This window comes from Cetorhinus maximus, chromosome 3 (genome assembly GCF_964194155.1).
Source record: "Cetorhinus maximus chromosome 3, sCetMax3.hap1.1, whole genome shotgun sequence".
Taxonomy (NCBI): domain Eukaryota; kingdom Metazoa; phylum Chordata; class Chondrichthyes; order Lamniformes; family Cetorhinidae; genus Cetorhinus; species Cetorhinus maximus.
The window spans coordinates 141,754,953-141,777,964 of record NC_135881.1 but is presented as its reverse complement, the minus strand read 5'-3'; the positions used below and the strand labels follow the sequence as shown (position 1 = coordinate 141,777,964).

The 23,012-nt window shown below is 41.1% G+C and overlaps 1 protein-coding gene across 2 annotated transcripts in view; it reads right to left on the bottom strand.

Annotated features, from left to right (window-relative positions):
• LOC144678944 (DNA topoisomerase 2-beta-like) overlaps positions 1 to 23,012 on the bottom strand; it is a 245,225-nt gene that overhangs the window by 90,071 nt on the left and 132,142 nt on the right. For both annotated transcript variants that reach the window (XM_078539057.1, XM_078539056.1), the window contains 6 exons: positions 19,387 to 19,535; positions 15,218 to 15,449; positions 11,039 to 11,173; positions 8,615 to 8,815; positions 7,427 to 7,622; positions 2,545 to 2,636 (listed from right to left, as the gene is read on the bottom strand). In XM_078539057.1, coding sequence (XP_078395183.1) covers positions 2,545 to 2,636; positions 7,427 to 7,622; positions 8,615 to 8,815; positions 11,039 to 11,173; positions 15,218 to 15,449; positions 19,387 to 19,535 — 1,005 coding nt within the window. The remainder of the gene's footprint in view (positions 1 to 2,544; positions 2,637 to 7,426; positions 7,623 to 8,614; positions 8,816 to 11,038; positions 11,174 to 15,217; positions 15,450 to 19,386; positions 19,536 to 23,012) is intronic.

The window sequence follows — 23,012 nt, the reverse complement described above, 5'->3', positions numbered from 1 at the left end:
TAAGGCCATTAAAAAAGTAATTTAACTTATTAACAACGCTGCCCGTCCAACATTAAGGTTGGTGGATAGGCAAAGAGCCCAAGCAGCCTTAGCGTTTTTCAGGAAACCTCATCCATGGGCAGGATGAGGTTTCCTGAAGTTTTAAAATAATTAAATAAAATTTGCAAACTTCACAAACATGACCCAACTCATGTGACACTGTCACATGAGGGGACATGTTTAAATAATTTTTAAAAAAGTTTTATTATCTAGTTAATCTCCCTCAGGCAGCTCCGTGCCTCAGGGAGATTGCTGCGCTCTTTTCTGCGCATACACTAAAGAGCGCAGGCCCCAACTCTCCCTCCTCCCCCCGCCCGCACAGGTAGCGCTGAGCTACAGGCCGCGCATTACGCTGGGCGGGCCTTAATTGGCCCACCTGTGTAAAATGGCGGCGCGCGCAGCTGATTGCGGGCGGCGATTGGCTCCGTGCCTGCCCCCGCCTGCCATAGGAAAAATTCTCCCCAAGTTTCCGAAATTTGCTTGTCAGCCCACCCCTCCTCCACCGAATGTGTGTGTGAAGAGAAAAATCGAAATGTGCCCCCCACCCTGGACACGTGAAAAGGTTGGACAAGCTTGCTCTATACAAATGTTGCAAACTTTGTCAGTTATTTGTAAAGCTTGAGGAAGGAACACAGGCTGTGATTTAATCAGTTAGGTGTATAAAAGCCAGTTACTCAAACCTCAGAAGTCCTACTAACCCTTCTTAGGGAGCTGCAGCTGTTTGAAGCAGACAAAAGTTTGAAATTTCCAAGGCATAATCCAGGCTCGCACAGCTCTTGCAATAATACGAAATACAAAAGGGACATTGCATAAAAAAGTTACCAATAAAATACACTTTTATTATTTTCTTTTTGTAGGGCTAGACAGAAATACTTCTATTGTAAATATACGTATTAGGTATTTATGTGTTCATCTTTTGATGAATATATTCACTTAACAATTTAAGTCTAAAACAAAATCTGATGTTGCAATTCTCATATTGCTCATTGAAAGACCTGAGAAAAATCCTGTGGAGGTCAATTCTAATGGCTAAAAATATTCCCAGAAAGAAAGCAGTTTATTATGTTTTTCCATCACCAAAATTTACCTCAATATCAAGGCTACGGAAGATGTCATTGAAAGCAACAGGATGCTGGGAATCACCTACAACTGATCTAAAATATAATTGCAAAAAAAAACTTTGAGCAAGGTGGGGGAAAACCAAAAATCTAACACTGGCTTGCATGAAACTTCCTCATCCGATAGATAGACAGCCGTACTTTGGTCACGTACAGTCATGAAGCACATCATTGTTTTATGATGTTTTGGCTATGTGGAATCCATGCCAGAATAAAGCAAGATAATTTCTTTATAGCACTTGAACCCGAACTGGCATTACATAACAACTTTCCAAAGTAGTTCTCTAACAAATACATAAATATCAAACTGTGATTACATTGAAACCAGTTTTGTACTATGTACCCGTGACCGGTAAGAACTGATGTAAAATTGCTCAAGGTCTTTTCATGTGGCACTCTTATAGTTGGCAGACATTTGAAATTTGATTTGAAACAATTCAAGTTAAATAGAATTTTCAGACTGTGGTTGATTGCCTTTTATCTCTCTCCTCGACTTCAAACCAATGGTGGCCAAAAGGGTGGGTGAATGACAGCATTTCATGCTCCTGGCATAACCAGCTAAGATGTGCACTAGAGCAGCTTTGAAGCAAAGTTCCCACTCATTCCTAAGTCAAGTGATTGGTTTTATTCAGTGCTTACCAAGTGGCACAGCCATCAGGAAATCAAGTCTCCCTGGATTCAGGGGGGTGGAGGTAGGAAAAGTGAAAAAGAAGCTTTTCTACTACTGTCATCCCACAAGCGTTTTAACTTTATGTGCTATATTCTCCATTACTAACTAAATAAAAACTTAAGGATCTAATGGATTAATACCAGTGCCATGATCTTCTTTGAAAGTTGAATCATTATGTACCAAAAGCATGCTGTCTTTTCACCAGTTAAAAGTTGGATATTCCTGCAGATCTTAGTCAAAATGAAATTCATTCCCCAAACCATTTAGATTCTCCACTTATCCTTATTACGGTCAGTATCATTTGGGAAATACATTTTGGATATTTCCATGCAAATTACCATTTACCTTCTGCCAATGACTTTGGGGACATCAGAGCATCTAAAAATACTGGATTACACTAACGACCAATTATCTTAAATGGTTAGCATCAGCTTTTTGCCATCAACTTATTTGATTTTTGTCTGCACAAAATTGGAATGTTAATGTCATTGAAAACTTAGCTGCCACAAAATGCTTGAAATTTTTCTGGATGATTGGTGTGCTGACTTTCTCGTTGTCCAACAACTGTAATTGGGAACTCCCATTGGGAAAATCTGTCGTGAACCTACTCACAATACCGAAACTCCATCCACCAATTCCATTTTTAAAACAAAATTTAATAATGTACATTTGGTTTATAGTAACATTTAGCGTATTTTCAGCAAAGCAACACTTTACCTTCTCTTGAGATTCTTTCCAGGCTTTGATCGGATCGGATTCATAGCCCCGCTGGACGAGCATTTGGTAAAGATCCCTCTTAGATTTATTCTCTAAAGAGAAATTTTTTTTAAACATTCATATACAAAAAAAAAATTCATGAACCACAAATGAATCTGTCCATATTCTCAGGTGCCTTCATGTCTGCAATGAAGAAGGCAATCCATTAGGTACAGGTAATATTGCGATGTAAGAACATAGGAAGATTTGGACACAAAATGTTAATGCTCGTCTACTTCAACAAAAAAAAATCTTTTAACTTTGAATATTAACAATATTCCAGGATATATTTTTAATACAGCTACCAAACCTTGAAATATTTACATTATATGGACCCAGACTTTGCCTTCAGTGGTGAAGCGATGGCATTCACTAGCATCCTTCAAGAAAGCTGCCCACAAATATATAGCTATCTCTGTGGTGTGAATTTCACCATTCCAAACATCAGTTTGAATTTGGCACCAAGTCAAGAGATCTCCAGGTGTCCAGCAACAAATATGTCATCAACCAGGGAATGTGGTGAATAATACTGAAGTATTCTCATAGGCACCAAACCAGTAAGTAAAAAATGCAGAATTTTTCACTTTTAATTAAAATTTGAGAGAGCAAAATAAATGTTTGGGATTAGGGTTAAGGTAGAAGCTGAAATAAAAACCAATTTAAAAAAATTAAAATGTGAACAATTTCAATGGAGAAATTTGACATTCCAGAAATATAAAATTAAACAGCGAGGCTTTTTAGCAGCGATTATGAAGGCAGTACGCCATTGAAAACCCAGTTATGTCTCATTCAACAAAGTATAAACATTTCAAAGGTTTTTACAACAATTTCTATTTATATACTGCCTTAACATAATGAAACATCCTAAGGCGCTTCACAGGAACATTATAAAACAACATATGATACTGAGCCACAAAAGAAGATAATAGGTCAGATGACTAAAAACCTAGTCAAAGAGGTATATTTTAGGAAAGATGTTAAACGGGGAAACTGAGATAGAGAAGCGTATGGAGAAAATTCCAGAGTTTGGGGCCTAGGCAACCGAATGTACAGCCATCAATGATGCAGCAATTATAATCGGGAATGCACAAGAGCCTGGAATTTGAGGAGTACTGATATCTGGAAGGGTTATGGGGTTGGAGGAGATTATAGACATAGGGAGAGGCAAGGCCAGGAGGGATTTGAAAGCAAGGTCAAGAATTTTAAAATCAAGACGTCACTTGACCCAGAGTAGGTTAGTGAGCACAGGGATGATGAGCGAACTGGACTCTCTGAGTTAGGACACGGGCAGTGGAGTTTTGAGTGACCTCAACTTTTCAGAGGGTAGAATGTGGGAGACGGCCAGGACTGCGTTAGAATAGCTGAGTCCAAAGGTAACAAAGGCATGGAAGAGGGTTTCAACAGCAGATGAGCTGAGAAGGGGCAAGTCGAACAATGTTATGGAGGTGGAAATAGGTCTTGCAAAGGTGGGAATATGAGGTTGAAAGCTCATGCCGGGATCAAATACAGCAAGAATAATAGCGTAAAAGTGGAAGTGCTCAACAATTCACTGATTTCTACTTTTTAAAAAATTCATTCATGGGATGAGACTGTCGCAAGCAATGCCAGCGTTTCCTGAGAAGGTGGCGGTGAGCTGCTTTCTAAAAACACTAGTACACCCGCAGTGCTGTTAGCGAGGGAGTTCCAGGATTTTGAGCGAAAAAGCAGTGATATAATTCCAAATCAGGGTGGTGTGTGTCTTTGAGGAGAATTTTCAGTCTGGGGAGACTGTAATAGGGCAGCCTGTGGTGAAGTACAGAATCAGTGACAGCAACTTTTGTTTTTCTATATTCATCAGCTCATGTGTGGACTTGAAGTCGCTGTCAGTTTGAGAGGTGCAATGACAATGAACCTCAACAACTTCACTGTCATTACCACAGCAAAATCCAGACCATATTACATAATTATAACTTAGTTTTCTGACAGCTGAATTGATTATTTTTCTGCATCTTTCAGTTTAAAACAAAATGATGAAGAGTAAAGGATTACAATTCTCAATATTAGAGGACATGTCAGGAAGATATAATAATGTTATTGGAATTTATTGTAAAATAGTGGTATCTGTATCTATATGTGTCTGTGTGTATGAGACTTAATTGGATTAAAGGTAGCTGGTCTGAAGGCTTTGGTGTAATCATGGGGGAAGTTTAGAATGTAAGGTGTAAGAGGACATTTTCATTTTTAAATAAACCAGATTAGATTGTTTTCAACAGAGGGAGTGAAATATTACACCTAGCCAGGTGGAGTTCAGTAACAGTGTGTTTATTTTTCCCAAAGATTACCGGTAAAACTTAGTGCTATGAGAGATTTTTATTACGAGAAATGTAAAGTCCAAAGAAATAGTGAAACAATGGGCATTTGCATTTAAATGGGAAAATATGTATAAAGGGGCAAAGGCTGTGTGTAAGGGCAGGTTTTTTTTTTAAGATCTAACAAGTATGAAAAGCCGCTGTTTTCAAAGAACTGAAGTTAAGAAAACTCACTTTGAATTCAACTGATTCAGGGTATTGTGTGTCACCTTGTCTTGGTCTTTTAAAATCCAGTGTCTTACTGTTGCCTTAACGAAAGTGTAACTGGGAGTCAGGTTAAGTAGAGGATTTAGAAGTTATTATAGTAGGAATTTGTAGACATATGTATGTGCTAAAATCATTTCTTTTATTAATAAATGTGTAATCTAGTTTTGTTAAAAGCAAAAATCTGGCCTATGCTCGATACTAAAGCAACATTAGCTCTGAAGAGTCATAAGGACTTTTTTTTTCTCTCCACAGATGCTGTTAGACCTGTTGAGTTTTTCCAGTATTTTCTGTTTTTGTTTCAGATTTCCAGCATCTGCGGAATTTTGCTTTTATCAACACTATGCAGTGCTGCTTTTTCTAAATTAGGTGAATGAGAAAATGATAGTTTGGGTTAGAACGTACAAAGCGTAAACAGAATTTAAACATTCAAGGTTTTAACATGTGACTATTAAAACAGTCTTTAAATATTGTACCAAAGGATATCCTGCACCAGGGGTTCACAAACATTTTTGCTGAGCCGTCTTTGGAGAGTTATGTCTAATGCATGATCCCTCTTTCTGAGAAATGGTGGCCGGGATTTTCCAGTCCTGCCTGAAGTCAACAGACGTTTGGTTGGTCTGTCAAACTTTCCGTGCCACCGCAATGATTCCCACAGCTGGCAGGACAAAAACATTCCGGCCAGTACTTTATCAAAACTAATGTTGTATAGATATAGATGGTAACTTGAAATACTTCAGCAGTTTTTTCACTTCACCAGTTTTATACTTTTAGGTTTTAATAGCGAAATCCAATCAATTCTAACTCACCAGCCAGAAATTCCTCAGATATGCCCTGCTTTGCCAGCATTACTATAGGAATAAGAGCAGCGAGGCAGGAGCAGATCCAAGATATATCCAGCGACTAGTGAGAGTAAGCAACTTCACTGAAAGGAAAACTGCAGGTCTCTACTCCCTTTGGGCGTGGATACAAGCTGGGTGCATGATGAACAACCTTCTACCAATGGAAATACAGCGGGTCTGGCATCAGGTTGTTTGTAGGTGGGAACAGGGAGTAATGGATAATGGAGTAAATATCATGGACTCCATGAGTGTGGGCACAATCATTAATTTAATTCTGAATTTGAAATGATACCAAGCAAACAGTAACACAATCCAAGCAGGATAAAATAAACAAACTTTTCAAAATGTGTGAAGCTCTGTGAGTAATGTAACCTTGCAGGCAGTGACAATATATTAAAGGATGGCTATTTAACTATTCTTTCTGAACATGCTAGGTCCCAAGGGCTCAACAGGAATTCTATGCAGGAAGAAAACAAAAAAGTATGTTCCACAGAATTGTAGAACGTGAGGCAAAGAGCCTTTTAACAGATTTGTAAAGCAAAGTCATGGGGTTTGTTGGAGGGGGAATGGGATGGTGGAAGCAATAACTTGCTGCAGGTTAATTATTGCTTTGTGCAAGTGAAGATTCCAAGGCTCATGTGCACTTCCAAAAAAAATGTGCTGCACAGAACAGGACGCAACAACTTCTCTTTCAACTGTGTGATACATATTCTCCTGAGGTGTACCTGCAAATTGGAACTGGTTGCAGAAGGTGCCAGAATTGAGAGAGTGCAAAAGTTGGGAAATCATCTTGTTGAGAGAACTGAGGGAATCTTACAGCCCCATTAATAGAGAAAACATGTGTGTTACAGCCAGCTTCATCCTAATGTTCCACACCCCCCAGCATATAGCCTTGTCATGCTCACACCCCTCACTGTGATTGGGAACATGCCCTAGATTATTCCTTTTATATACTTCCAAGAAACATTAGTCAGCAAGTGGGAATGTGCAACACTTCTATGAACTTAAGCAATCTACCAGGTTACAACTGATAATCATAAATGAAAATATGATATAATGAAACATCTAGTAGCTGCAATACTGAGCTCTTAGCTAAAAGTTTGAATCTTCATTTAAACTTGCATTTCACTTTTTTTAAAACAATATCAGAAGTTAATGTTAATCCGAATCTGATCAGCAAAGAAGGAGGGGGGTGGGTTAAGCAAGGTGAAAAAAGAGAAGAAAAATAGGAAGCACCCCTTCCTTCACTACTTTAGTTGACTTATTAAGTTCCATGCAAGAAGCCCCTAAGGGACATCTGACTGAGACTGCATAGATTGAAATTTCATTCAACTAATTTATCCAAATTGTTATACTTACGAACAATTGCTCAACAGCTACAAGGGTACAAAATTCCAATAATTGAAAGTTGTTATTATGGAAATTTTGATCTTATGCTTTAATCCTTACCAATTGCAACCTTTCCTTGTATTTTCTCTAGAATGAACCGAGCTTGGTTGTTTAGCTTTGCAGACTCTGCTCCGAGCATTCCTGACAACCATTCCTTCCTCAGACTGTAATAATGTAACCGCAGATCAAAGAACTCCTTCAAGATGTCGTGTACAGTTTCATACTTCTTCAAGCAACCCATGTGATCAAATAATACCTGTAATTATCATAATGTTATTGCTGTTTAAACATGTCAAAATAGATATCTAGCGTTTAATAATTTACATAATGTTGTGACCACAGCTGATGTTATTCGCTACGCAAACCAAATCCCAAGGGAAACTTGACGAGAAGACAACGTACTGATCTCAGCAGCAAGAAGTCCAATAACACCTTTACTTTTAATTTTTAAAATCCCAAAAGTTTTATTAAGAATAAAAAACTTAAGCACACATGATTACAGTTGTACAATTAAAGTTAGTCTTCCAAAAAGACACTCTATTTGGTCACAGCCACAAGTAAACACCTTCCAGGCAACACTCCTTATGGATGTTTAGCTATAAAAATCCAGTAATATTACCCAAGGAAAACTGCTGTAGCTTTAATAAAGGCATACCACATGACCTGTAACACTCTTCCACTCTGCTGTAGAAATCCAAACTTCAGAATAAAACTGCATTTTCCAGCCCAAGAGCCACAGCTCCCAACTCAGCTCCAGGTCAACCACTCCAGCCCAATAGCTATAGCTCCCAGCTACAGTAACTCTAAAATACCTTTTTTTTCCCTTTCATCTCAGGTTCCATAGTTCTCATACCTCTTTGAAACTCAAATAATTCGAAATATAAAATCTTTCATGTCTCTATTTTGTCTTTGGTTTAGGGTCAATAAAATATAATATCCTAACTTCTATTTACCTGTGGAACTCCTACAAGATGAAAGCATGTTTCCTTCACCTCTGACTTCCCTTTGATTTTCAAATAAACTCTAAAAATGCAAATGTTAGATCTAACCTATTCACTTGTACCTCAAACATAACACCTCTATCCTTTTCATGTTTTAAACTCCCCAGGCCTGTCTCCTATTAATCTTTTATATGCACACACACATACACACAGCCTTCTTCACAGAATAACACAATATTCCCCAAAAATATTTTTAAAATATCCATTTGTAACAATAAAAATCATATATTTTCAAAAAGGCCACTACCATAGAGTTGCAAGTGAGAGTGGTTTGTAGTTTGAACACTTTGTGTAGACCAGCGGCTTCTGCTTGTGCAAGTTTCTCCTCTGACATTTTCACTACAAATTTGACTGAAGCATCAGTATGATATTCTTTATAGTCATTTATCAAAGCTGGCGTCTTTTCTGTCCCATTGAGCATAGGCTCAAGAACTTGTTCTTTGTATGCCTGCAGAGAAAAAAGGGCTAAGTACTCATCAGCACATACAAGGAAAATATTTTTAAAACACAAGGTCCCAAGTAGATATGAGATATCCTAAAAGAAAATGTCTTCGACGAAAAGGTCTACCTCATTCTTTCTTCAGAAATACAAGCAGATTTTAATCCATTTCTATTAACAGGTTTTAAAAGTTCATGGTTCAAAAGAAGCCTTTGCTGATATCCTTCCCCATAATCAGCCATATATTTTCATAAGAAATGTGACCCCTAAGATTCTGCTTTTAGTAAAACAAATAAGTCACATGGAATCATTCCCCAAACAGCAATTATTGCTAATAGGTCACAGTACAAACTTGGGCTTTTTTCAAACTGGCATTGCTCAGAACCCTGTTCAGCCAGTTAGTTCAATAGGGATGTTTAAAAGAAACAGGAAAATAATATTTAAATTAATCAAACCCAATGGGCAGGATTTTGCCCTCGTCAGGCGGGCGCAGCGAGCAGGCCCAGGAGCGGCCATGAAACTGACTGCCGCATGTGACCGGGCCTTCACTGTGATTTCACGCTGGCGGGCATTATTAAGACCCACCCAGCATGAAACGCAGCTCATCATTGGCTGAGAAGGGCTGCCAGGGGGCAGGGCCCTGTCAGCCGCCGGATCCAATGGTGACCTGGCGGCCGGTTTAATAACAGCCTAGGCAGCCCTATAAAGGCTGCCAGGAAGGACGTCTGTCTGCCGTAGTAAGGATGGACTCAAGTGCGGCAGCAAAAATCAGGCGGGAGGGCAGGTCAGGTGGGCACTAAGCCCCCTGCTTTTCTGATGAGTGCCTCGCTGCCCTCCTGGAAGAGGTGATTGCCAGGAGGGAGATCTGTGTCCCCAGAGATGGGAGGAGGGGGCCACCGCACCTCACCAGGAGGGCATGGGAGGTGGCAGCCTTGGTGAGCAGCCATGACATGGTGCAGCGCTAATGGGTGCAGTGTCAGAAGCGCTTTAATGGCCTGCTGCACTCAGGGTGAGTACCATGTTGGCATGGATCAATGTGCAGAAGCGTTAAGGTGTGACTATCCCCCGTGGGCCTCAGGGGTGCTAGAGTCTGAGTGCCAACTGTCAGTGACACCGAAGCTGGCCAAGGGGTTGAGCCCTGGCTGCTTGGACTAAGTGCCTTGTGGCTCAAGGGCCACGACTCAGATGTGCCCTGAGAGGTGTTCCTCAGCTGGGGTTGGCCAGGCTGCAATGACGCTGCAGGTAGAGAGTGGACTAATCAATGCTCCTCTGTCCTTTCAGGAGAAGACAAGCCATAACCAAGCCGAGAGGGCACGTACATGTGGAGGCCCCCCTCCTGCTGCTGCTCTCCCGGTTTGAGCAAGATGCCCTGAAGCTGGAGAGCCGGCACGCTAGTGATGTCTTCTGCAGCCCCATCTGCCTTGGACTACCTGCTGGCCCTGTGCCCCTTGTGCCTGTGCCTCTCCTCCCACAGGTCCCTCTCCTGGAAGCTGCACAGGGACACGTGACCTCCTCTTTCTTCTGCCCGTCTCTTCCTCTTCAGAGGAGGTGCCACTAGTAGAGACCACAATCCCCATTACCAGAGTGAAAGGCAGCTGTCTGATACCTGGAAGGGTCCAGACGTTCTGAATCCTCCGGGCGCCTGGCCAAAAGCAATGAGTCCTGGAAATGCTAAGAACTAAGCGCTGAACAGAGATGAAGCTGCCAAATACCTATAAGCAACCAGCTGCAAACTATCTCCAAAGCTGCTCACTACTCTCACTGGCAATCCTGCTGACCCTTCTTATCCTGTCCTTGGATGAGGTATGTGAAAATGTTGGCTGGCCACCTGCCCGTTTTGCCTGTGTGATGAGCATAAAATCGCACAGGATAGGCAAAATCAATCATTTAGACTGTTAAGGCCCTTAAGTGACCTGTGCGCTCGCCGGGCAAACTTTCACGTGAGTGCATGATGACGTTGGGACGCTCACCCGTCGTCATCGCGCACTATTTTACTCCAGTTCGGGTCGGGCGCGTGCCCGCCCGCGAGACGAAAAGATCTGCCCAATATGTTGTGAAACTGACAATTCAAACTTCTTAGGTTCCATTGCTTTAAGGAGAGAAGAGCTGCTATTCGTATTCTCTAGGGAAATAAAATCAGCATGGATATATCAACATTCTCAATAAGGTACTGACTTCATCAATACCTGAATTACTGCCAAGTTAAAATTTACTTCAAATTTTGAACCCTACCTGTGTCCAGGTCCTAACTGGAAGTTCTGTAATTTCTATAGTATTCCGATCCAACACCAAGATCTCACCGCTAACAACATATTGGTTTTGGCCAACTTCATGAATTGTTCCTTTGAAATTCTTGTAGCTTGGAAGCTAGAGAATCAAAGTAGAACAGTAAGAATGAGATTAAATTCTAAAGCTTATGTTTGGCCTTCTTTGCAATCTCAATGTACAATGCTATTTCTAAGTCAACAAGATCCAATGTGTTACAAGTAATTATAAATTATCTATAAAAGTTGTACGTGAACAATATACTGATGCTGCAAAAACAAATCATCTTTTCTAACAAATTAATAATCTCTTATGGACAGTAGGGGGAGTTAATTTAAACAGCACTAATTTCTCCTCTCACCACCTGCCCGTAAAAAGAAAGGTATTTTGATTTGTTTCCCTCTTTATAAGCAATGGTGTATTTCACAACCCCTTTGTTTTGGTGCAATCTAATTTTCTATTAATAATCTCACAGCAAACTCGAGATGGGATGAACTCAAAGGGTTAGTTTATTTGCAGACTCAAAACGTGAAAAGTGGGTTTGTAACGTTCTCCTCACACTCAGATAGTAAAGAGAGGGATACAGAAAAGAAAGATTGACAGTGCAGAAACCAGAGAAAAGAAATAGTTTCATGTGGATTCCAGAGTCCAGAATCAAAGTCTAATGAGGTATTCCTTTACGGAGTGCAGTGGGTTGAAAATCGATGCTGGATAATTCATTTTTCTGGTGGTATTCACTTCACACGCTGAGACTGGCATGTTGAGATGAATCAGTCTTGTAGGTGATGGTATAGAATTTCCAGCAGAAACAATGTAGATGGGGGCCAGGTGCTCTATCTGGGCAGAGCCCCTCATCTGCGAGGCTGCTAGTTAGATAGTAAACAGCAGACTGAGCTATGTAGTTCAGCAAGGCAACATTACTTGCTCCACAAGCCAGAGGCCCATGTCACATGACTCCCACCTCTCCACCAAGTCATTGCCAAAGGATGTGTATCCATCATCTGGATTCCAAACACTGCTGAATTAGGAATTGAAAGGAAGGTTGCAGGGCTTTTGTCTTAGCAGATGATCCATCTCTTTCTGGTCAGCCTTTGTTATTAAATGCAGATGGCTTTCTATAGCTTTCTTTGAAGTTGGGCTGTACAGTCCACAGGTGGCCATTAATGGCTCCTGGTATGATTATTCCCAAAAATGCCAAGTAGCTTCTTTTGTTCAGGGGTCACAGACAGACCTAGGTTCAGCCATTTTAAGGATCTTCGTTGAGTTTTAACACTTTAGAAATAGCAATGAGCATATCTATATATATTTTATAAAAATATAGCGTGAGGTCTTAGTCCCTCACAGCTCACTCAAACAATCCTATTGAAAACCTTATTACATCCAAATAGATAGGAAGTTTATTTTCAGATTTACTAAATTCAATTCCTCCATGATAATAAAAAAAAATAAACAAACTGGCATTCACTTTGTGTCTTTCACAACATCAGGATACCCCAAAGCACTTCACAACCAATGAGGCACTTCTGAAGTGTTGCCATTGTTAAAGACAATTTTCACACAAAATCCATTAAACAGCAATGAGATAAATGACCAAATAATAATAAATGGCTAACTAATAGAAGACAGAGAGTTGGGATAAGATGGGCATTTTCAGGATGGCAACCTGTAACTAGTGGAGTGCCACAGGGATCAGTGCTGGGGTCACCATCATTTACAATATATATTAATGACTTGGATGAGGGAAGTGAATGTACTATCGCCAAGTTTGCGGATGACACAAAAATAGGTGGGAAGGCAAGTGGTGGTGATGACACAAAGAGTCTACAGAGGGACATAGGCAAGTTAAGTAAGTGGGCAAAAACTTGGCAAATGGAATATAATGTGAGGTTGTGCACTTTGGCAGGAAGAATAGAGGAACTGAATATTTTTTAAATGGAGAAAGACTGCAGAAAGCTGAGGCACAGAGGGATTTGGGGGTCCTCTTGCATGAATCACAAAAAACTAACATACAAGTTCAGCAGATAATAGGGAAAGCAAATGGAATGTTGGCCTTTATTTCAAAGGGAATGAAGTATAAAAATAGGGAAGTCTTGCTGTACAAGGCACTAGTTAGACCACGCCTAGAATATTGTGAACAGTTTTGGTCCTCTTATCTAAGGAAAGATATACTGTCATTGGAGGCAGTCCAGAGAAGGTTCACTAGTTTGATCCTGGGTATGGAGGGATTTTCTTTTGAGGATAGGTTGAATAGGTTGGGCCTTTACTCATTGGAGTTTAGAAGAATGAGAGGCTACCCTATTGAAACATATAAGATTCTTAGGGGCATGACAGGGTAGATATTGAGAGTTATTTTCCCTTCTGAGGGAGTCTAGGACCAGAGGGCATAATCTCAGAGTAAGGAGTTGCCCATTTAAGACAGAGATGAGGAGGAATTTCTTCTCTCAGAGAGTGGTGAATCTGTGGAATTCTTTACCTCAGAGGGGTGTAGAGGCCGGGTTGTTAAGTATATTCAAGGCTGAGATGGACAGATTTTTAATCAGTAAAGGTGTCAAGAGCTAGGGGAAAAGGCAGGAAAGTGGAGGTGAGGATTATCAGATCAGCCATGATCTCACTGAATGGCAGAGCAGACTCGATGGGCCAAATGATCCACTTCTGCTCCTACGTCTTATGGTCTTATAATAACTTCCGATCTCCAGGGGGTCATACCCAGGAGGAACCCGAGGATGTGCTGGGGGACCAACCCCAACCCCACCGTTCTCCCCAGAAGACCACAATGCAAGGATTGCAGGGCAATTGCTCAGGAAGTTTAAACTTCCGATGGGCAATTACTCTGCACTGGGGACCATCTGATACTTCAGTTTAAATTGGAGGCTTCAGATCGTTTCGACTTTCTTAGCAGAATAGTTACCCAGAAAAAGTTAGAAGGGTTAAAGACACTTCTAACTCCTGGGCACTAGTGAACCCCGCACCCCCGACCCACCCCCCCCTCACCACCCATTTGATCCCCCAACTACTCCCCACCGCCCAACCCCTCTGCCCAACTACCCTCCTGAACACCCGACTACGCTGCCCCCCCCAACCACCCCTGACTGATCATCCGACTCCCCTGACCCATCCTTCTCACCCCCAACCCATCACTCTACCCCTCACCTGCTTACCTTACACACTTAGCTTCTCCCTGGCTTTTCAAAGTAGCTGGGAACATTAAACTCACCTGGTTTATGGCAGCTAGTGCCGTAAAAAGGGGGCGTGGCGTCACGTCCCCCAAAGCAGCTTCCCTGCACTGAAGACCTCGAGAACCTGCTGCACCGCAATTTTCTCACCAGGACCAAGTTGGAAGGTTGGATAAGAAATGTGCAGCTCCCAACTGAGGTAAGTAAAAATGTGCCGAGTGGCAATTCAATTGTGATTGCCACTCCTCAGAAGTTCTGGCCCAATTTGTTCTAGCAATAGTCACTGAGGGATAAATGTTTCCAGGGCTTAAGGACAACCATCCTGGTCTTCTTTGAAAAGTACATTGGATCTTTTACATCCAATTGAGAGGGTAGATGGGGGCCTTGATTTAATATCTCATCCAGGCAATGGCACCACGTGCGGTAATGTCAGTCTAGTGTCAGTCTGGATTGCATGCTCAAATCTCTGAAGTTGGACTTGAAACTATAACCTCTGACCGAGCCTTTGGTTTCCAATGATAGAAAATAGTGCTTTAGAGCATATGTCTTCAAGATTAAATATGTCTTGTTTAAGTTTTTCACTTAGGATTCACGAGGTTGTCAGAATTATAATGCTATAGCACTGGCTGTCATCTCGTAACATTACGGGATGGAAATTGGTCTGCAAATTACAACAATGGCAAGTTGACAGCCCATTTTACACTTTTCCATTAAAGTCAATTGAGAAGAAGACGTTTAGTGTAAAAGGAGATGCCAACTCATTATACAACCATGCTAGTACAGACCAATTTTATCCCCTATACCGTACAAGATCTCCTTCAGTTAATCAGAAAATATAATTTCTTGAACAAACTGTTGTACTAGTCTAAAGTTATGTAAAACACACAAATTTTACATGTGTATAAAACATGCTAGTTTGCTAAAATATGACAAATTATTTTTTAAAAGTTCACATATATTCTCCATTATTTACCATAGGTAGGGGATCCAGGCCATCGAGCATTCGCCTGACATTGTTGACTAGCTCCCTGGTATCATAATTAGGAATTCTACAAGCCCATCCTGTACCAATACCTTCAGCTCCATTAACGAGAACCATGGGGATTATGGGGCAGTACCACTCTGGCTCGACTCGCTGGTTGTCATCATAAAGAAACTTCAGTAAATTGTCGTCCACTTGAGGGGAAAGCAAACGTGCCAATGGACTAAAAACAAATGTAATAAGTTTAACCACAAAATTAAGATAATTGAATAAAGATTTAATATTTAGAAAAAAATAGCCACTATATTGTAAATTAACTATATATTGTCTCAGAAACAAACTGATTTTGCAGCAAAGAGCATAAATCCAGAAGTCTGTGTTGCCTGCCCAGACCAATACCAGGGTTTGGGACATCTGCTGTGGGCTGGAGAGAAACTTGCAGTGGGAGGGGCAGGATCCAGTTGTCATGGTCCACTTAGGTACCAACGACAAAAGCAAAACTAGGAAAGAGCTTCTGCTTAGAGAGCATGCGCAGTGAGGGGCTAAATTAAAAAGCAGAACCTCAGAGCTAATAATCTTTGGATTATTACCTGAGGCACGAGCAAATTTGAGTAGAATAAATAAGATTAGAGTTAAATGCGTGGCTCAAAGATTGATGTGGGCAAAATGGGTTTCAATTCATGGGGCACTGGCACCAGTACTGGGGAAAGTGGGAGCTGTACCATTGGGATGGTCTTCACCTGAACGATGCTGGGGCCAGTGTTCTGGTGAGTCATATTACTAGAAAGGCAGAGAAGGCTTAGTGGGGGTAATGGATCAAGTGAGGAAAGATGTGATAAATTAAAGAGAGAGAACAAAGCAAGAGAGCAAGGTAGCAATAAGGGAATTAACAAACTGAGTGTGGCAGGAAGGGACAGAACGTACAAACTTAAGAGTGCACTAACAGGCAAGGCTAGAGGTTGCGAAAATAATAAAAAGATAGAATAAAAGGCACCCTATCTGAATGCAGGCAGCACAATAAGGCAGGTGAATTGACAGCACAAATGGAGGTAAACAGATATGAGCTAATTGCCATTGTAGAGATGTGGCTGCAGGGTGACCAAGGCTAGGAACTGAATGTTCAAGGGTTTGATATTTAGGAAGGATAGGCGAAAAAGAGTTGGAGTACCGCTATTAATAAGGATGAGATCAGTACATTAGTGAGAGAGGATCTTAGATCAGAAGATCAAAATGTAGAATCAGTTTGCGTGGAGCGAAGAAACAGGAAGGGGCTGCATGAGCAATTTGTAGGAGTTGTTTACAGGCCACCAAACAGTAATGTAGGGTACAATATAAATTAGGAAATCAGAGGTGTATGTAACAAGGATAACACAGTAATCACGGGGGACTTTGATCTTCATATAGACTGGGTAAACTCAATCAGTACTGATGCTGAGGAGGGCGAATTCCTGGAATGTATATATAATGGTTTTCTAGAACAGTATGTTGAGGAACCAACTGGAGAATGGGCTATTTTAAATCTAGAATTGTGCAATTAAAAAGGGCTAATTAATAATCTCATTGCCAAGGAGCCTTTAGGGAAGAGTGACCATAATATGGTAGAAATTTACATTAAGTTTGAAAGTGATGTAGTTCAATCCAAAGCCATGGACTTCATCTAAACAAATGAAACTATGGAGGTATGAGGGGCAAAGTGACTGCGCTAAACTAGAAAACTACATTAAAAGATAGGATGATAGACAGGCAATAGCTAGCATTTAAAGAATTATTAAATGGTTTACAATAAATTTATATTCCTTTGAGGCACAAAAACCCAGCAGGAAAGGTGATCCAACCATTGCTACAAGAAAAGTTAAAGATTGCAAAAGAATAAAGGAAGAGGCTTATAAAATTGCCAAAAAGTGTAATAAACTTGAGGATAGGGAACATTTTAGAATTCAGCAAAGGAGGACCAAGAAACTGATAAAGAAAGAGAAAACAGAATATGAAAGTAAGCAGTGAGAAACATAAAAAAGAAAAATATTAGCCAAGACATATGTGGGCCCACTATGGGCAAGGACAGGAGAAGCTATAATGGGGAATAAATAAATGCAGTGAAACTAGACAAATACTTTGTGCCTGTCTTCACAGAGCAAGATACAAAAACCTCCCTAGAATGCTAGAGAACCAAAGAACTAGCAAGAATGAGGAACTGAAAGAAATTAATATTAGTTAAAAAAAAAGTAGTTCTGGAGAAATACTGCAAGTTGATTAACCCCCTGGACCTGATGATCTATATCCCAGAGGGTTGAAAGAGATGGCGGTAGTGATATTGGATGCTTTGGTCAGATTCTAAAATTCTAAAGATTCTGGAATGGTTCCTGCAGATTGCAAGGTAGCAAATGTAACCCCACTATTTAAGAAAAGGAAAGAGAAAACAGGGAACTAAAGGTCTATTAGCCTGACATCAGTAGTAGGGAAAATGTTAGAATCTGTTTTAAAGGGTGTGATAACTGGACACTTCGAATATAATGGCAGGGTTGGACAGAGTCAACATGGATTTATGGAAGGGAAATCATTTTTCACAAACCTGTTATGAATTTTTTTGAGGATGTCATTAGCAGAATAGACAAGGGGAACACCAGTGGATGTGGTGTATTTGGATTTTCAGAAGATTTTTAATAAGTTCCCACACAGAAGGTTAGTAAGCAAATTAGAACACATGAGATTGGGGATAATATTCTGGCATGGTTGGAGAACAGGCAGAAAACAGGGAGTAGGAATAAACGGGTCATTCTCCAGTTGGCAGACTGTGACGAGTGGGGTACCACAAGGATCAGTCTTTGAGCCCCAGCTATTTACAACCTATATCAATGACCTGGATGTGGGGATCAGATGTAATATTTTCAAGTTTGCTGATAACACAAACTAGGTGGGAAAGTAAGTTGTGAGGAGGATGCAGAGGCTTCAAGGGGATTTAGACAGGCTAAGTGTGTGGGCAAGAACATGGCAGATGGAATATAACGTGGAAAAATGTTAAGTTATCCACTTTGATAGGAAAAAAGAAATGCAAAGTATTTTTTAAATAGTGAGGGATTGGGAAGTGTTGATGTCCAAAGGGACCTTGGTACCCTTGTTCATAAGCCACTGAAAAGTTAACATGCAGGTGCAGCAAGCAATTAGGAAAGCAAATGGTATGTTGGCCTTTATTGCAAGAGCATTTAAGTACAGGAGTAAAGAAGTTTTGCTGCAATTGTATAGAGCCTTGGTGAGATTGCACCTGGAGTATTACGTACCCTTCTGGTTACCTTTTCTAAAGAAGGGTAAACTTGACATAGAGGGCGTGCAGTGAAAGTTCACCAGACAGATCTGTAGGACGGCGGGGTTATTCTATGAGGAAAGATTGAGGAGACTGGGCCTATGTTCTTTAGAGTTTAGAAAAATGAGAGGTGATCTCATTGAAGCGTACAAAATCCTTGCAGGGCTCGACGGGGCAGATGCAGGAAAGATGTCTCCCCTGACTGAGGGCGAGGCAGGGTTTAGAACCAGGATACACAGTCTTAGAATAAGAAGTAGGTCATTTAGGATTGAGCTGAAGAGGAATTTCTTCACTCAGAGTGTGATGAATCTTTAGAATTCTCTACCCTAGGGGACTGTGGAGGCTCAGTCACTGAGTATATTCAAGCCAGAGATTGATAGATTTCTAGATATTAAAGATATCAAGGGATATGGGGATGGTGCGGGAAAATGATGTTGAGGTTGAAGATCAGCCATGATCTAGTTGAATGGCGGAGCAGCCACGAGGGGCCGAATGGCCTAGTCCCGTGCTCCTATGATTTTGAAGAATTCAATAATCATGTTTCTACATAACTAGAGCAACAGAAACATCTTAAAAGTACGCTGCGTGTAGTTTTGTCAAAACATTGAACATAAACTAGCTATTAAGAAACTTAAAAGATAACATTGACAAATTGCAAAAGCAGCAAATTAGTGAAGTACCAAACAAAAAATACTGAAAATATGATAAAATTCTGGAATGCATAGGTCTGTCAGTATTAAAGAGAAAAGGTTGGTTAGTGCCTTAAGAGTTTATGGCAAGATGCATACGCATGAAACATGAACCTATCATTTTCATATCAGCATTAAGGTATTTTTATTTCTAAACAGCTTTCCTTGCTTACCTTAACATCGTGAAAATATAACGAGGACTAGCAGCATCTTTGCCACCATGCAGTCTGGTACCAAACTGACCAATTGGTTGCAACAAACTTATGTTGTTACTTCCTACAAAGTTTTGAGCCAGGTTTACGATGGTCATCATAAGTGCTTGCTGTAAAGTAAAAACAGGCAGTTACTTATATAACAATAAAAATGCAAATAATGTGTTGCAACTGAAACTTCATTGACATTTAATCTTAATTCTTTGATGCATATTCTCTCACTCTTCTAAAAGATGCCAGCACTGGGTTAATGCTCCTCACTTGCACTAATAGCTGTTCACCCATCATCCCTGTGTTTGCTGACCCAGCAATGCCTCAATTTAACAATTCACATCCTCGTTTTCAAATTCCACGATGGCCTTACCCCTCTATATCTATGCAATCTTCTCCAGTCATTCAACCCTCCGAAATCTCTGCACCCTTTCATTTCTGGACTCCTGCATATCCCCAATTTTAATCCACCAATGGCAACTGTGCCTTCAACTTCAAGGTCCGAAGCTCTGGAATTCATTCCCACATTTCCTTCTTTCAGAAACAAAGCTATTTGACCAAGCTTTTGGTCATCTGTTCTAAAATTTCCTCATATAGCTCTTTGCCAAATTTTGTTTGATAATGCTGTTGTGAAGTGCCAAGACGTTTTACTCCATTAAAGGCAACCATATAACTGCAAGTTATTTTTTGGGGGGGAGGGGTGCCTGGGTGAGCAGTGGGTGAGAGTCAAAAAAGTATAATCTCCTCTGAGTTTATTTTAATATTGGCATCAGGTGTGCCCCTCATGACCTCTGCATTCCACATAAGGTAGCCCCACTTAAGAGGTTTTGTTTAATTTTCTCCCCCACTTCAAGCAAAACACATAGATTTAATGTTTCAGAAAAAAATGTTGTCAATCCTATGTTGCAGCATAGCTCGTTTTTCTTGTTATTCTTCCACCTAGAAGAAGGGCAGCAGATGCATGGAATCACCGCCACCTGCAAGTTCTCCTCCAAGCCACAAACCATCCTGACTTGGAACTATATTGCCCTTCCTTCACTGTCGCTGGATCAAAATTCAGGAACTCCCCTCCTAACAGCACTGTGGGTGTATCGACACCACATGGACTGCAGCGGTTCTAGAAAGCAGCTCACCATCACCTTCTCAAGGGCAATTAGGGATAGGCAATGAATGCTGGCCTAGCCAGCGACACCCACATCCCATCAGTGAATGAATAAAAAAAAGTTGGATTTTCAATAAAAAATTCAATAGCGTTAATAAGCACTGCACTCTCATGTGACAGGTATAATTAATTTTTAAAATAACTCATGATGAGATTGCTTTTATTTTCATTCTGCACAGAGTGCCTCCATCACCTGCACTCTATGCTTACTCAGAAGTCTATTTTCTCAGGTACTTTTAATTGAACATACTTTGACCATGACTGCACCTTCCTCCTTTGATTTCTCTGAGACATTGATGATTCATAAAACCAAAAGCTCATCCACCCAGCCAAAACTATCACCTTTTATGTCTAATGGGGAGATCCCTTCAATGCCATTGACATTGGTATTTCTAAACCAGCCATCAGTCTTTTTCAGCTTCAAACTCTGGTCCGCCTTGGCTCTTGTAAGTGTTTCCATGTGGTGCGGAACCAGAACCAGTGTTGGTATTTAATTCAGCCCTCCACAAATTGAGTATCGGTAGAATGCCCTCAGGGTACACAACAGTAGATAGGATTTGCCTTGCAGCTGCTGCTGGCTGAGATTCCCCACTCACTGCCTCAGGATTGATCAGTTCTACAAAGAACAATGACTGCACTTCAAAAGCAACTAATTGGCTATAGATAACTTTGGAGTATCTGGAGGCTGTAAAAGGCACTGCAAAAATGGAAAAAAGCAAGACTTGCATTTATAACAACCATTACCAGCAACAATATATCTGTCACTGGAATATAATGTGGAAAAATGTTGTTGTCCACTTTGGTAGGAAAATCAGAAATGCAAAGTATTTCTTAAATGGTGAGAGATTGGGAAGTGTTGATGTCCAAAGGGACCTGAGTGCCCTTGTTCATAAGCCACTGAAAAGCTAAGATGCAGGTGCAGCAAGCAATTAGGAAAGCAAATGGTATGTTCGCCTTTATTGCAAGAGGATTTAAGTACAGGAGTAAAGAAGTTTTTGCTGAAATTGTATACAGCCTTAGTGAGATTGCACCTGGAGTACTGTGTACCGTTCTGGTCCCCTTTTCTAAGGAAGTGCAGGGGCAGTCAGTGAAAGTTCACTAGAAAGATCTGTAGGATGGTGGGATTGTTCTGAGGAGACTGAGCGTATATTCCCTAGAGTTTAGAAAAATGAGAGGTGATCTCATTGAAGCATACAAAATTCTTACAGGACTCAACAGGCTAGATGCAGGAAGGGTGTCTCCCCTGGCTGGGGTGGGGAAGTGGAGAGGGGTGGTGGTGGGAGGTCTAGAACCAGGGGGTACAGTCTCAACTTAAGAAGTAGGCCATTTAGAATTGAGCTGAAGAGGAATTTCTTCACTCAGAGGGTGGTGAATCTTTGGAATTCTCTACTCCAGAGGGCTGTGGGGCCTCAGTCATTGAGTGTATTCAAGCCAGAGATCGATAGATTTCTAGATATTAAAGATATCAAGGGATATGGGGATGGTATGGGAAAATGGCATTGAGGTAGAAGATCAGCTATGATCTAGTTGAATGGCGGAGCAGGCTCAAGGGACATTGTGAATTTAAAACGGAAAGACAGCCTGTGCAGAAATTGTTGCAAAAACCCAAAAACGACTAATAAGAACAAAGTGAATGAATTTAAAACAATCCTTGAATAAAGACTGCTAACATTAGAAATTATTGGGCAGAATTTTACGGCCCCTTGCCAGTGGCTTTGCAGGTGGGCAAGGGGGCCTGTAAAATTCCCCAAGTGACCTTCCCACTGCCCTCTCCAACCTGTCTGCAATTTTACAGGGGGCAGGCAAGGCCTAGTGTGGCGCACACACCCTCGCCGCAACTGAGGCCCTTAAGTGGCCAATTAACAAGGGCGACTTCCCATCCGCCTCAATTTTGAAACTGTTGGGAGGAGTTCAGCGGGTAGGGAGGAAACCCATGAAGATTGGGCCTTGGGCAGGAAGTAGGGAGGATGCCTCCTTCAAGGGCCCCTATTCCACATCAGGCACCTCCCCTGCAGGTCTGCCCCTGCTGGGTGTTCCCTTCCTGCCTGGCTTCTTCAGCAAGAACCCCACCATCTGAAAAATCTTGTCCATTGAGAGAAGCCTATTCATTGCATCATCTGATGCAAGTGAGCTAGAATAAATGTAGGTAAAGGGTGCATTCTGTGCCATATTTGACTCCCAGCTGGCCACATACCTGCACCCCAACACTAAGACTGCCTATTTCAACCTCCATGACATTGATCAATTTCACCCCGGCCTCAACTCATCTGTTGCTGAACCCCTCATCCATGCCTTTGTTACCTCTGGGCTTAACTAGATGGAGTGAAGCAATCCTACAACCAATAGATCAGATCAAAGCTTGCAGATCTGCCACATCCAGCCATGAATCATTAAACACCTATCTGGTGGAGGCTCCAAAACATTCCCATCCTCA